This window comes from Phascolarctos cinereus, unplaced genomic scaffold, assembly GCF_003287225.1.
Source record: "Phascolarctos cinereus isolate Bilbo 61053 unplaced genomic scaffold, phaCin_HiC Scaffold_726;HRSCAF=1367, whole genome shotgun sequence".
In the NCBI taxonomy this organism is placed as follows: domain Eukaryota; kingdom Metazoa; phylum Chordata; class Mammalia; order Diprotodontia; family Phascolarctidae; genus Phascolarctos; species Phascolarctos cinereus.
The window spans coordinates 64818130-64832075 of NW_027556098.1; the positions used below are offsets into that span (position 1 = coordinate 64818130).

Consider the following 13946-nt stretch of genomic DNA (forward strand, 5'->3'; position numbering starts at 1 on the left):
AAAGGGAGAAGTGTAGACCAGAACTTGTGAAACCCACCACCAGAAACAAAATTGCTCAACTCTCTAGGACCAAGAAATAACAGCAGAACCTGCCCAAGTATGGTCTGGGCCAGGATGCTACACCATAGGATAAGGGTGCTATTTCTGTGATATACCATCATCTTTTTGTTTCTGCTTTCCTTCTCTGTTATAATTCAGATTTCTATAAGAAAGAAGCGAGCAATAAGTAAGTGACTGGAGCACATGGGATGGGAAAAATGGTTGGGGAAGATGAAGAAGGAAGGAAGCAAGCATTCATTGGGCTAAGAACTTTGCAAATATTGTCATTTGATCCTCACAACAACCTTGGGAAGTAAGTGCTATCATTACCCTCATTTTACAGTTGAGGAAACTGAGGCTTAAGACAGAGGTTAAGTGACTTGTTTAGAAGCATGTAGCTAATAAATATCTGAGGCTGGATTTGAACTTAGGTCTTCCTGATTCTAGGCCCAGTGTGCTATTTACTGATCTACCAGCTGCTTCTAGATGTGGCTAGACAAATCTGTGCTGAAAAAAAAATTCTAGAGGCTTTAGTAGGCAGTAAACTTAGTATGAGTCAACATGTCAAGTATGTCAAGATAGGCAAAAACAGCTATAGAAAGTTTAGGCAGCGTTGTGAGTAGTAAAGTGTCCAGTTGTAGATATCACATATGAGGAAGGAATCTGACAAACTGGAGTATATCTAGTGGCACTTCTTAAACTGTGAGTTGCAACCCCATGTGGGGTCATGAAAAGTCTGGTAACAGTAAAAGGTTTCTGAATGTGCAAAGACCAAAAATTAACTAAAAATCAAACACATAATGAATCCGAGGTATTTCTGGCAGTGCTTGCCTGTATTACAGTGAACAACTTCACTGTAGCCTTGGTTCTGAACACAAAGCATGGACACTTTGCACTGCGAATGCCCTCAGGCCACGAAACACCAGCAATGATGCCAAAACTTGAAAAGGGGTCTAGAGTGAAAAAAAAGTTTAAGAAGCCCTGATCTAGAGCAGTTCCACCAGAGTGTTAAAGGAGCTGGAGGCTGTGATCTAGGGCTACAAGAATATTTATTCTGAAGAAGAAGTGACTTGGGGCAGGGGGAAGGGAGTGGGATTGTGATGACTATGTTCAGGTATTGTAAGAGCTGTCATGTGAAAGGGAGATTCAACTTGTTCCATTTGGCTGGCCCCAAAGGGCAGAATTAGGAGAGAAGCAGATTTAGGCTTGATGTAAGGAAGCATTTCCTTTCAATTAAAGCAATTAAAACATAGAATGCCTGCCTTTGGAGGTCATGAGTTCCCTTTCTCTGTAGGTTTTCAACAGAAGGCTTGACAACTTGTCCTTGAGTCAATTATTTGATTCAATTCAACAGCATAGCACCAGAGGCCTAGCAGAAGCTGGTCTTCGTCCTGTGAGGCCCTAAGACACCACTTATGGTGCCCACCTTTATCCCTCCTCTGTGACTCACACAGGTCATCTCCACCTGACTGTCCCATTGTAATCTCAAACTCAGTATGTTCCCAATTGAAATCATAGTCTTCTCAAAATGATCCCTCTTCAAAACTTACCCATTTCTGTTGATGGTACCAGCATCTTCTTAGTCATTTATATTCAAAACTTTAGAGTCACTTTAGACTTTACTGTTTCTGTTATTCCTTCAAGTTGCCAAATTCTGTCAATTCTCTTCTTCCCCCAACATCTATTAAGTTTGTCCCCTTCTCTCCATCCACATATCATTCAAACTATCTTTCTAAGCTATTTCAGGAGTCCTAAACTGGAAACTAAGAGGTATCTACCTATTGGGAAATGACTAATTGAACCATGGTATACCACAATGCTACAAGAAATGATAAAATGGACAGTTTCGGAAGAAACTGGGAAGACCTCTACAAATTGAGGCAGCAAAGTGAGCAGAGATAGGAGAACAATTTACCTGACAAACATAATGGAGAAAAACAATTTTGAAAGACTTCAGAACTCAGACTAATGCAATGACAAACCATTAGTCCAGAGGCCTCAAGATGAATCATGCCACCTACCTCCTGCCAATGAGGCAATGATCTTAAACTATATAATGAGACAAATATTTTTGGACATGGCCAATGTGGGAATTTGTTTTCCTAGGAAATGCATATTTGTTATGAGTTTTTATTACTATTGTTCAATTAGAGAGGGTACATAGAATGGATGGAGAGATAATAAATGCTTGTAAAAATAAAGAAAACAATTTGAGACAAAAAAAAACCTTGCTAAGGAAGAAGCAAGCAGTACTATTGCCCAGTCTAAAGGCTTTCAGTAGGTGGAGGGGGTAAAGAGTTTGGAAAGTGGTAACTCCTTATTAAAGGAGGTTGAAGGATGGTGACTCATATTACTCCTTGGACAAAATACAGTCTTGTCAACCCAGAATGTAAGGTCCTTCACAATTGAGCACCAACCTAAAATTCCAACTTCATTTCATGTGACTCCTCTTCATATAGTCTGCATTCTAGCCAAAAGGATTTGTTAACTCTTCCCTGAACTTGACAAAGCAAGCCCTACCTCTCTCTCTATATTTTTTGCAAGCTATACCCCATAGATGACTCAACTCTGCCTTTCAGACCATATTTGAGATCATATTTGTAAAACATGTGGCACAGTGCCTGCCACATAGTAAGTGCTTAATAAATGCTTATTCCTTTATCCTCCTTGCCTTCCTTCAAGATACAGCTCTTAGGTTATGACTTCTGCAGTCATCCCTCATCTTCCCAGCTGAAAGTTATCTTTCCCTCCAGAAATGTTTTTAGAGCATCTCATCTGGACCTCTCCTTAGCTCACTGAGGAGGTAGGTTGAGACAGTGCATAGAGCACTGGACTTGGAGTCAGAAGGACCTGACTTTTACTCCTGCCTCTCATATTGACTAGCTGTGTGACCCTGGACAAGTCACTAAACCTCTGTTTCTTCCTCTCTAAAATGGGGAAATAGGATTTACTTTGAACAGTTGTGAAGGAACAAAAGAGAAAATATGTCAAGTGCTTTGCAAACCTTAAAGCAATATGTACATGAGAGCTATTATTATTAAATATCTCATGATTCTTGCGCACACACTTGCACACACAGCACAATCACTTCCTCCCCTCCCCTGGTTTCATCTTGGCAGAATGCAAGTTCCTCAAGTTGAGATTGTGCTATTTATGTCGTTATAGGTTTGTTGAATGGAACTGAATTTTCATTCGGACGTGATCAAAAGATATGAAGGGCAGTGCACTGTAGCAGATAGAGAGCCTGCTTCAGAGTCAGGAAGCCCTGGGTTTAAGTCCTACTCCTCAGCCACCTGGTTGTATAGCCCTGGGCAATTCATGTAACTTCTCAATGCCCGTGGGCAACTTTCTGGGCTATAAATTGTACAGCAGTTGCTGATATACTATGATACAGGGGAGTTTCCTCACCAGGAATTCCCATATGAATGAAATAATAATAGATATGGTTAAAAAAAAGTGAGTAAATGTTTTCCCTAACATTACACATATAAAACATATATAAAGCACATTTGCAGACATCAATATAATATATAATGATATCTCAATGTATCAATATCATACACATGCATACATATACGCATATATGTATATGCATATGTATATATGTATATCTCTCTATCTCTATCTATCTATCTATCTATCTATCTATCTATCTATCTATCTATCTATCTATCGTTCCCTAGCTAACAGCCACCACCTCTTTCCTCTTCTATCTTCAGGTCAATTTCTTACCTAACTGAAGAGTTTTAAAAAATGTTGATATCTCCTTGCTGAATTTAAAGAAAAATAATTACGTTCTATCATGGATCTGTAGTATTTCTATTGTCTTACCCACTCTACTACCATCATCATTGGCAAATATCATTGTCCTCATCATTTTTTTCTGGTGAGAGATGGTTTATTTGGAGGAAATTATAATTTGGTACAAATTAATTATATGCCATATGTCTTCCATGATCAAAGTTATGAGACTGTTCATGGAAAGGAATCAATTTAAGATATAGAATGCATAAGCTAAAATATCCACATAGGGAAGAATGAGAACCAAATGGTTTTTCTCATTATTTAATGACATCAGGATAAATTTCAAGGAATATTGATAATGTTCAAAATTTTTAAATGAAAAAACTAATAAAGTTCATTAAAATATTTATTCTACATTTATACTATATATATATATATATATATATATATATATATATATATACTATTTATACTATGCTGCACTTCTGCATTTACATAAACAGGACAGTTGAGTAAACACAACATTTCTAAATGTAATTCATCATGCAAGGTTTGTTAAATGCTTATTACATATAATGTAGAATAAATAAAATTTAAATTACTCATCAAAGATCTTGACTCCTGACACCTCAAAAATAAGTTATGAAAAACCCAGCTGAAATAACAGAAACATACACCAAGCAAATTTGTAGGTTTTATGATCTTTGGGCTTTCCATGATAATGAACCCCCCAGTCTTTCATTGAAGAAAAAAATCCTTAGGTTTGGTGGGGAGTTTAAAGCACATGTGGTGTTGAAAGTCATCAGAGGGTTGCTTCCAAGGTCTGGTTTAAAATACTAAATGACATGTCTGGACATTTAAGCGACGTAGATGGGAAATTCCATTTGAAGTCCTACTCTGGTAAACTTTTTAAAAAGATGACCCTGGGTTTTCTGAGGGATATACAAGTAGGACAGAAACCCAGGAAGGTCCTACAAAGTGGAAAAGTCTCTGAGGATGGGCCTGGAAAAGGGTGAGTGTAAAAACAGTCATACTGAGCAGGGATGACCTTGTTAACCAAAGGTTGGCCACTAGATTATTTATTTCTTTCCCCCCTAAAACTCATGAAATTTCCTGAGTAGTGAATACTGAATAGTGTGGCAGAGGTTTAATGTGCATTGGTGGATGGAGGATACAGTTATAAAATAAGAGATCTTTTGAAGCCTTCTGTTGTGTAAAGGCAATACATAACAACAACATCAACAATAATAATAACTACTATTTGTATAGTACCTACTATGTGCCAGGCACTATGCTAAGTGCTTTATAAATATTATCTCACCTGGGTCTATATGGATTCAAGATGTTGAAAAATAAACTGGAAATAGATAATACATTAGATTTATGAAAAAAATAACCAATATTCACTAATAAGTCAGAGCAACTGGCCTGGCACTCATGTATTCTCTGTGCCCAAAGAAAGGCTACTGGATATACTGGTTGTCAGAAACACATTCCCCCGGGCACATAGCTTCTTCCCCTCCATCACTAAGGAGGGAGTAACAGAACTTTTTGTAAGTCAGTCAGTCAACAAGCATTTATTAAGCACTTACTATGTGCCAGGCCCTGTGCTAAGTTCTAAGGAAACAAAGAAAGGCAAAAAAAAAAATCTCTACTCTCAAGGAGTTCAAAGTTTAATGAGGGAAATATGTCTTCACACTGCTCATGGCAGGGCTCCATACCAGCACCATTTCTGCCTGGAGTGCTAGGGAGATAACTAGATGAAAAGTCAGAAATCTTGAGTTCAGGTCAACTTCTCCTACTGAGTCAGAACAGCTGGCCTCCAATTCTCCCTCTTTCACCCTGCTCCAAAGCACAGTGCCCAGAGCACTGCCCCTCTTTATCCTGAGGTAAGGTTGTCTTTGAGCCCCCAATTATAGGATCTTGGAATTGGGAAGGACTTAGAGTGATCCAGCAGTCCAGCCTCCTTCATTTAATGCAATTATTGTTACCCCATCTTACAAAGGGGGAAACTGAGACTCAGGTAGATTATAGTACTTTGCCAAGGGCTATACATCTACTTATCAGCAGAGCCAGGCCTAGGACAGAGTTCAGACTCCTAGGCTAATGTTCACTCCATGACACCATGCTCCTATTATCGTCGTAGTCGATGTAGAGGCAGCCTCAAAGCCAGGAAGACCTGGGTTCAAAGGCAGCCACTGACACATACTGGCTGTGTGATCCTGGACACACCGTGATTCTCAGTGCTCTGGACAACTGGACTATTAATTGTTGGAAAGATGCCACCCTATATTGATAGAGTTTCCTTACTTGGGAATTTCACAGGTCCGGAGCTCTCTTGCTGTTTCTATCTCTGTCTCTGTCTCTCTTCCTCTCTCTATGCTACTCTCTCCCTTCCTCACTCTTGATTACAATGAGGAATGCACTGGGATTGCAAATTAGTTCCATGGGGTAATAGAGATTTCTTCACGGACTACCCTGATGAAAACGTTGTCTGTTTCTCATTATTCACTTCCTCTAGCATAGATTATCAGAAGAGAGAGAAAATAAGGGGGGAGGTGTTGGGGGTCGGGGGGTGGGGGAATACCAGGAAGGAGAACGCATCTTCAAAGAGGAGCTGGAGCAGGGGTGTGCTCCAATGGGTTTTGGAAAGTCAATTGCTCAGTTTTCAGTGTGAACATTTATATCTCATAAATCAACAAACCTACAAATTAGGGCTTGCTTTATTGTTTTGTTGATTGTCTAGACCAATTGCATCAAGCTGAAATAAAAAAGGGGGGCCACTAACCCATCCATAAGAATCTGTGCCCGATACACATATTGACTTAGTTTTAAAATGCAGTATTAGCTATGTTTTATTGCATTTTTACTTATCTTGTTAAATGTTTCGCAATTCTATTTTATTCTAGTTTTGACCACATTCAGGAGTCTTGTGGGCTATGAGTTGTGAGAAGATTGTGATCAATTCTGTATCATTTTCTTATTGATCCTATTTATAAGTAATTGATTTTGTCCTGTAATCAGTTTTGTCCTGTAACTCCTTAAGAGTCATGGTTCTTTGTCTCTGAATTTAGTTGGAAAATTCAACTGGCCTGTAATGGGCTCTCCTGCTAATCACTTCTAATTAGCAATCCAGCTCACCTATTCTTGCCTCAAGGAATTTAACTGACCTTGGGGGATGTGAGTGAACATAAGGGAATAGGACCTGATACCTTTACACTACCAAGCTATTCTTCAAGGATGTCTGGTCTGCTGTCCAAATGTCTAGCCCATTATCTAGCACCTGGACTCAGACAATAACCATTTCTTAGTCTCCTGGGAGAAGAAGGAGGGTTGTTGCTAGCCTCCACTACCAAACTTCCAACCAATTAAGTAGCACCCTGCATTTCAGCTTGGTAACCAATCATGTCCCCAGTTTCATAATGTTGTTTACCTTGTTCTGTTCTTTGTTCTGTTTTCCCCAAAACCTAAAAAAGGGGTGTTTGTCCATCTGCTTGGAGTCTTTGGCATAAAGGAAGGCAAGCCATTGACCTGTTCATTAGCAAGCAGCACGCCCCTGTTAATAAATGTTATCTTGCCCAAAGAATTGCTTCAGTTTACCTTGTTAAATTTCAGTTGCAACAGTTGCATGTTTGACCCCTCTGGTTTAGATTTGAGTAACAGTAGAGAAAAATGTTAATAATCCAATTAAACTTAAAAGTGTGTCTTTCACATTATTTTTTGAAACAGTCGTTAAGCATTTACCAGCACACACACACACACACACACACACACACACACACACACACACACACACACACACACACACACACCCCAGAGTAACTCGAGGTCTTTGCTGTTAAAAAAAAAATCTGTTGAGTCCTCCATTATTAGGCCCCTCGTCAGTTCAATTTTCAACCAATCCATGGTGATTCCATGACTTTTCCTCAGGCTGAGATGAAACCTCGCAGATACTTATATCATTGGTCATATGTAAACTGCACCCAGTTATATAATAAGGGTGTATTAAGTTCCTCCTTTGTTCAAACTGCTGGGCCTGGAGCAAGTGATTGATCCTGAGTTTAAAAAGCCATACTTACTAATGTGTGGCTTACTCATCACAACCAAGAAATTGATCACAACATCAAGAAAAACTTCATAAATTTTCTTAAAGCATCTCAAATTCCTCAACATTCTTCCTTCTGGGGGTAGTTGAAGAGGAGGGTCTGATGGATGGTGAAGGAAATGAGTAACATGGTTATTTCCTCCTCTACTTTATAGTTTATAAAAACTGCCTGGCAAACAACCCAAATTAAGACAAGAATCTCTGCTAGGTATTGCATCCTATAATATGGAAACTGAATTGTGCCCTCATAAAGATGAAAAAGTTAAAACAAGGAATCCTATAGGCCTTAAAAAAAACCAGGCCTTTCTCAAGTCTTTCTACTTCGGGGGAAAATAAATAAATAAATATACACACAATATGTGTGTTTGCATCTATGTATGTGTGTAGATGAGCAGATGTGTATTCTCTATTCTCACACTTCCACCACCCTGATACAGTCTCATCACCTCATGCCTGGGCTGTTGCGATAGATAGCCGTTGACCCACCCCTAGCCTCAAGTCAACCCTATTGCAATCTGTCCTCTACTCAGCTGCCGCTGTGGTCTCTGCAAAGCTCAGGCCTGGTCAACTTTCTACCCCTCCCCCACTTCCAATAAACTTCAGAGCTTCCCTATGGCCTCCAGGATCAAATATAAAATTTGGTTTTAGTATTTAAACATTTATTATTTAAATCCCTACACAATCTGGCTCCCTCCTACCTTCCTACTCTTCTAATCCCCCATTTCTCTCCATATACTCTATGATCCAGCGACACTAGATGTTCATAACGTTCCTTACGTTCTATTTCACCCCAACCCTAGACTCTGAGCCTTTTCAGGGGCCGTCCCCACGTTTCGCCTCCACTGACTTCCTTCACGACTGAGCTCAAGGGCAGCTAGGTGGCGCAGTGATAGAGTACCAGCCCTGGATTCAGGAGGACCTGAGTTCAAATCTGGCCTCGGACACATTAACACTTACTAGCTGTGTGACTCTGGACAAGTCACATAACCCCATTGCCTAGCCAAAAAAAACCCAACAAAAAAACAAAACCCATTATGGGGCAGCTAGGTGGTGCAGTGGATAGAGCACCGGACCTGAAGTCAGGAGGACCTGAGTTCAAATCTGGCCTCAGACCAAACACTTGACACTTACTAGCTGTGTGACCCTGGGCAAGTCACTTAACCCCAATTGCCAAAAAAAAAAAAAGACAGCTCAAATCCTGGCTTCTTTGGGAAGCCTGCCCCAGGGCCCCAGTCTGCTAGTGCCTTCACTCTGAGAGTAACTTCAGTTTTATACCATATTCTATCTCTCCGTGTATATGCAGTTATGTATGTACATACATATGAGATGTATACATTTGCATAATATGTCTATGAATATGTGAGTGTATATATGAATAGCTATCTATATGTATAGCTAGTTAGCCAGCTAGTCTAATTTTTACCCATTAGAATGTCAGCCCCTTGAGGGCAGGAACCACGATTTTTGCTCATTGACTGACTCACTGAGGAAACTTGTTTGGCTTGCTCCTGGGAAAGACCAATGGGCCATTAAAATGTGAAAATGTGAAGAATTCAACGGATTCCTTCCTGGCACAAGAACAGCTCAGATACAACAAATGGCTTTTCTTTATCTTACCGCACTAGACCCTCTGAGGTAGGAGAGCAGGTTTCGGCAGACAGGCAACAGGATCAGTAGGCAGTTGAAATTCAGGCAAGCAGCAGGGGCTCTTGCTAAGGCCAGGGCAGGCTAGAATGCAATGGGAGAGGGGTGGGGTGAATTCTAGAAGTAGTCATTTTTTTTTTCTTTTTTAAAGCATAAATGTTGAGTTTTGAGAACGGGTATCCAAAGGTCTTGAACTGATGGCAATTTAGTTCAGGATTGGTCTTTTGAATGTGAAGTGGTGCCTTTTTAAAGACCGTATGCTTGTTTAGGCTAACTCAGACTAAATTCTTATTAATCAGGCTAGGAACCTTTCCTTGGAGTTGCCCAGAGTCTTCTGGGCTTTGCAGCCACTGAAAGAACCACAGGACCTGGGAGAGAGAGGGCAGGGAGAAGCAGGACCGGAAAGAAGGTCTCCCTGAGTACAATAGTCTTCCCTGAATCACCATTTTGTACAACAGGAAATTCTGTCGGCAGTTCACGACCACCTTCTTCAAGACAAGAGGAATCATTTCTATTTCTAATGAAGAAAAGACCTAGAAATTAAAATGTAATTCTGAACTGTGTTTCCCTTTTTCCCAGTTCCTAAACTCCATCTTAGCCTGTTTTTTTGGGTATAGTCATAGTTCCCCAAAGTCTTCATGAGGAGAAAGGGGAAAACCATTTATTTTGGAAAAAAAAATGATGCCTGGGAGCAGGTCTTCCATACATAAAAATCATGTGCAATCATTTACAGGATGGGATTTGATGAACTTCCAAAAGCCCACCTCCCTCAAAATGAATCTTCTATTGGACTTCCATGGCAAAGATCTACCCTTCTACATGACCTGAGGTTTTAATTGAGCAATGAAGGCAGGCCCATGTCTATGGAAGACCACTGTTAAACTGCCCTTGTGTTTCTGGGGAAGGCATTGGCGGCTTGACTTCCTCATCTGCCATTGCTAATCTGTCACAGTAACAAATTGTAACTTTAGAAGGTTATAGAGAGTCATGGAACATGACAGTGAGAAGTTCTGGGTCTTGGTCATGGGAAGAAAGGAAAGATTTTGTGTGCTTCTGAACCAGGAAAGGCAGACCCTTGAAAGTAAGAATTTTATTTATTTATTTATTTGTGAGAGAAAAGGAAAGGGAGGGACTGAAGCAGAAGGTGACAGCAATAAGGGGAATACTGAAGACAAACTCATCGACCTGACTTTTGCCCTGGCCCAGCCACGCCCAAGACCCAAAGGGATCTATTAATATGTCAATAGTATATAAGGTTTATTATTCTTGTTTTTATATCATTATTAAATTCATCATTATTATTCAAACACTTGGCTATTACTATTTGCTAAGTCATATAAAGGTTACTTTCAGCACACAGAAAAGTCTTCCCAAGAGGAAATATATCTGCTGAGGCTCATTTTTTTAAAAATGCCCAAAGCACCACGCTCTATATAATTATTATAACTCCTGTATGTTATATTAATGCAGAGATTCTTGACCTGAGATCCTTAAAACATTTTTTGATAATTGAATTTAAATATAATTGGTTTAATTTTTTATTCTTTTGAATTTTGTTATGCATTTAAAAGCATTATGTTGAAGAGGGGTCTATAGGCTTTGTGAGATTGCTAAAAGGAACGGTGATACAAAAAATGCTAAGAACCCCTATATTAAAAAATTTCATTTCCCAGAGTAGAAGAAGATGGTTAAGTAAAAATCAAAAGGGATATTGAACAATGAATATAACACAGGAATTTTGAAGGCAGGAAGACTTCATACTTACCCCAAGAAGCTTGCGTGTATAAAAATATTTGTCACCTTCATAAACGTGGTAGTACCACCCAAAGAGGAAGGCATTTAAGCCCAGCCACACAAACTGCACAGAACAGAAAATCTTGTGAAACAATTTATTCACATGTATTACAGTAGGTAGATACCATGAAGAATTTCATTTCCCCCATGACCATTGCCTGTCAACTTCTGATCAGGATCCCCAGGGAACGGGCAGCTAAAGTAGCACAAACTCTCTCCTGGAACTGCACCAAGATTACTAAAACACAGTACATCCCTAGGCAAACCCTTTGGTCTCTTTCAGCCTTAATTTCCTCAGTTGATGGTACAGTGGATAGAGGACCTAGGGTGAGGAAAACCTGCCTCAGGTTCAAATCCCATCTCAGACACTAGCTGTGTGACCATGGGAAAGCCACTTAACTTCTATTTGCCTCAGTTTCCTCAACTGTAAATGGGGATAATAATAGTACCTACTTCATGGAGTTGTTACGAGGATCAAATGAGATAATATTTGTAAAATGCTTAGCACAATACCTGTTTCTTTCCTTCTTTCTCATTTATAAAATAGGATTACTCACACTTGTGCCACCTACTTCATAGGGCTGTTCTGAAGGCAAAAATAAAATGCAAAGCGTTTTGTAAATTGTAAAGCACTACCTAGGGGGCAGCTAGATGGATCAAAGAATGGAGCACCAGGCCTGGAATCAGGAAGATCCATGTCTCTGAGTTCAAATCTGGTCTCAGACACTTACTAGCTGTGTGACCCTAGGCAAGTCATTTAACCCTGTTTGCCTCAATATCCTCATCTGTAAAATGAAAAACCATTCCAGTATCTTTGCCAAGAAAATCCCAAATGGGGTTACAAAGAGTTGGACACAACTGAAAAATGACTGAACAACAACAATAAAAGCACTATGTGAAGGTAAATCCTCTCTTCCTTCTCCTTGTTCTCTTTCTCCTTATCTTTCTCTTCCTTCTACCAAGGACACCCATTTTGCTCACCCACTTTCCTATTCTACTCCTATGTCACTCTTCCTTATCACCTACTGTCATTTTAATTGTGCTTATCCAATTTTCTTTATTACTGAAATAGATAAAATAATACAAATATAGATTTAGAAAATATAATTTTTTATTAATTTATTTTGCTTTATCAACAATCACTTCCATAAGCTTTTGAGTTTAAAATTTTTCTCCCCCTCCCTCCCTACTTCCCTCCCCAAGACATCATGCAATCTGATATAGGCTATACATATACATTCCTATTAAACATACAGAAAAATGTAATTATAAAAATATAAATAAAAATAATATAAAATATAATATATATCTTTTTTTAAATAATTCATTCCCCTTTGCTTCTTTCTTCCAGGCACTGACTTTAGATAAGTATTTAAAAGAAAACTTTTAAGATGAGCTAATTTTTTTTTAAAAAGATGCCACTCTACTGCTGTTGTCTTGTCCAGGGGGCAGATCGGGGTTTGGCCCAAGAAGTTCATGAAGAAAAGAGAGAAAAGAAAGAGTAGCTGTTTTGCCTTCTCTCTCAAGGTCCCACTGGTTTTTCCCACATGCTGCATTTACTTTTTGAAGAGGAGAAGTAGAGAACATGGACAGTGCCCAGGGTTCTCAGTGAGAAAGGGAATGGTGACCAGTCTTGGGATAAAGATATGAAAAGCTCTTTTGGGTCAGGATAAGGGTCAGCCCAGAACTCATCCAGCCTGCGGGGGTCCTTTACTTCTGATTCCCTCAGCTGTTCACACTCAGCTGTGGTTGCCACAGACCTGCTCTGCTCTGCCTTTAAGCTGTCAAGACTATAAAAAAACATAAAAGACTAAAAGGCCATAAAAGCCAAAAGACTATAAAAACTTGTCTTTCTTTACATTTAAAAATAAAACAAAAACAAAAGCTACTTCTCTTTTTCCCATGTCAATCTTTTTTTAAAAAACATTTATTTTATTTTTTTATATTCGTCACTGTGACTGTACCTGTCTCAGGTCTTTAAGTCACTTGGATGGATAACATTTTGGGGAGTATGCTTAGGGGGAAGCCCCGGGTTCTTCTGAACCCAGCCACTATGAAAATGATTCACAGTCAAGGTTACTCGGTAGCCATGAGGAATCAAAGGTGTAGGTCCAAGGTCTCAGCAAACCTGTTTTACCTGCTTTTATCCATTACAGATTCTCTTTTGTCTAATTGGTTTGTAATTCCAAAACATCCAAAAGGAAGAACAAAAATGCTAGCCTCCACTTTTTCTACAGAGCTACCTTTTTTTTTTCTTTCTTTCTTTCTTTTGTAATTTATTGGCATCATGAATTTCACTTGAAGGGTACGGTTGATTATTTTCAGATTTTTATATAAGGCAGGAAAGATTGCTTCCTATTTAAAAATGAACAAAACAGTAGCACAGAAAATATTTGGTTTATAGATGCTCCCTTTGGCAGCCTGGCATGGTGACTTGCATATTGGATGCAGAATCAGAAAGATTTGGGTTCAAATCTCACTTCCCACATGCTTTGCAAGCCTATAAAAATTTCAGCTGTTATTAGTCATGTATTCAGAAAGTAAGAAAAATTTTTCAACCTGGCTAATTTATTTGGCTTAGGTTATCATAATTACCTCTGTTTAAAACTTAGACAAAGTA

At 39.1% G+C, this 13946-nt stretch overlaps 1 protein-coding gene across 1 annotated transcript in view; it reads right to left on the minus strand.

Annotated features, from left to right (window-relative positions):
- Positions 1-13946, minus strand: part of CYBB (cytochrome b-245 beta chain) — a 47881-nt gene that overhangs the window by 33333 nt on the left and 602 nt on the right. The window contains exons 2-3 of the mRNA XM_078146585.1: positions 11298-11390; positions 9506-9616 (exon numbers count right to left, since the gene is read on the minus strand). Coding sequence (XP_078002711.1) covers positions 9506-9616; positions 11298-11390 — 204 coding nt within the window. The remainder of the gene's footprint in view (positions 1-9505; positions 9617-11297; positions 11391-13946) is intronic.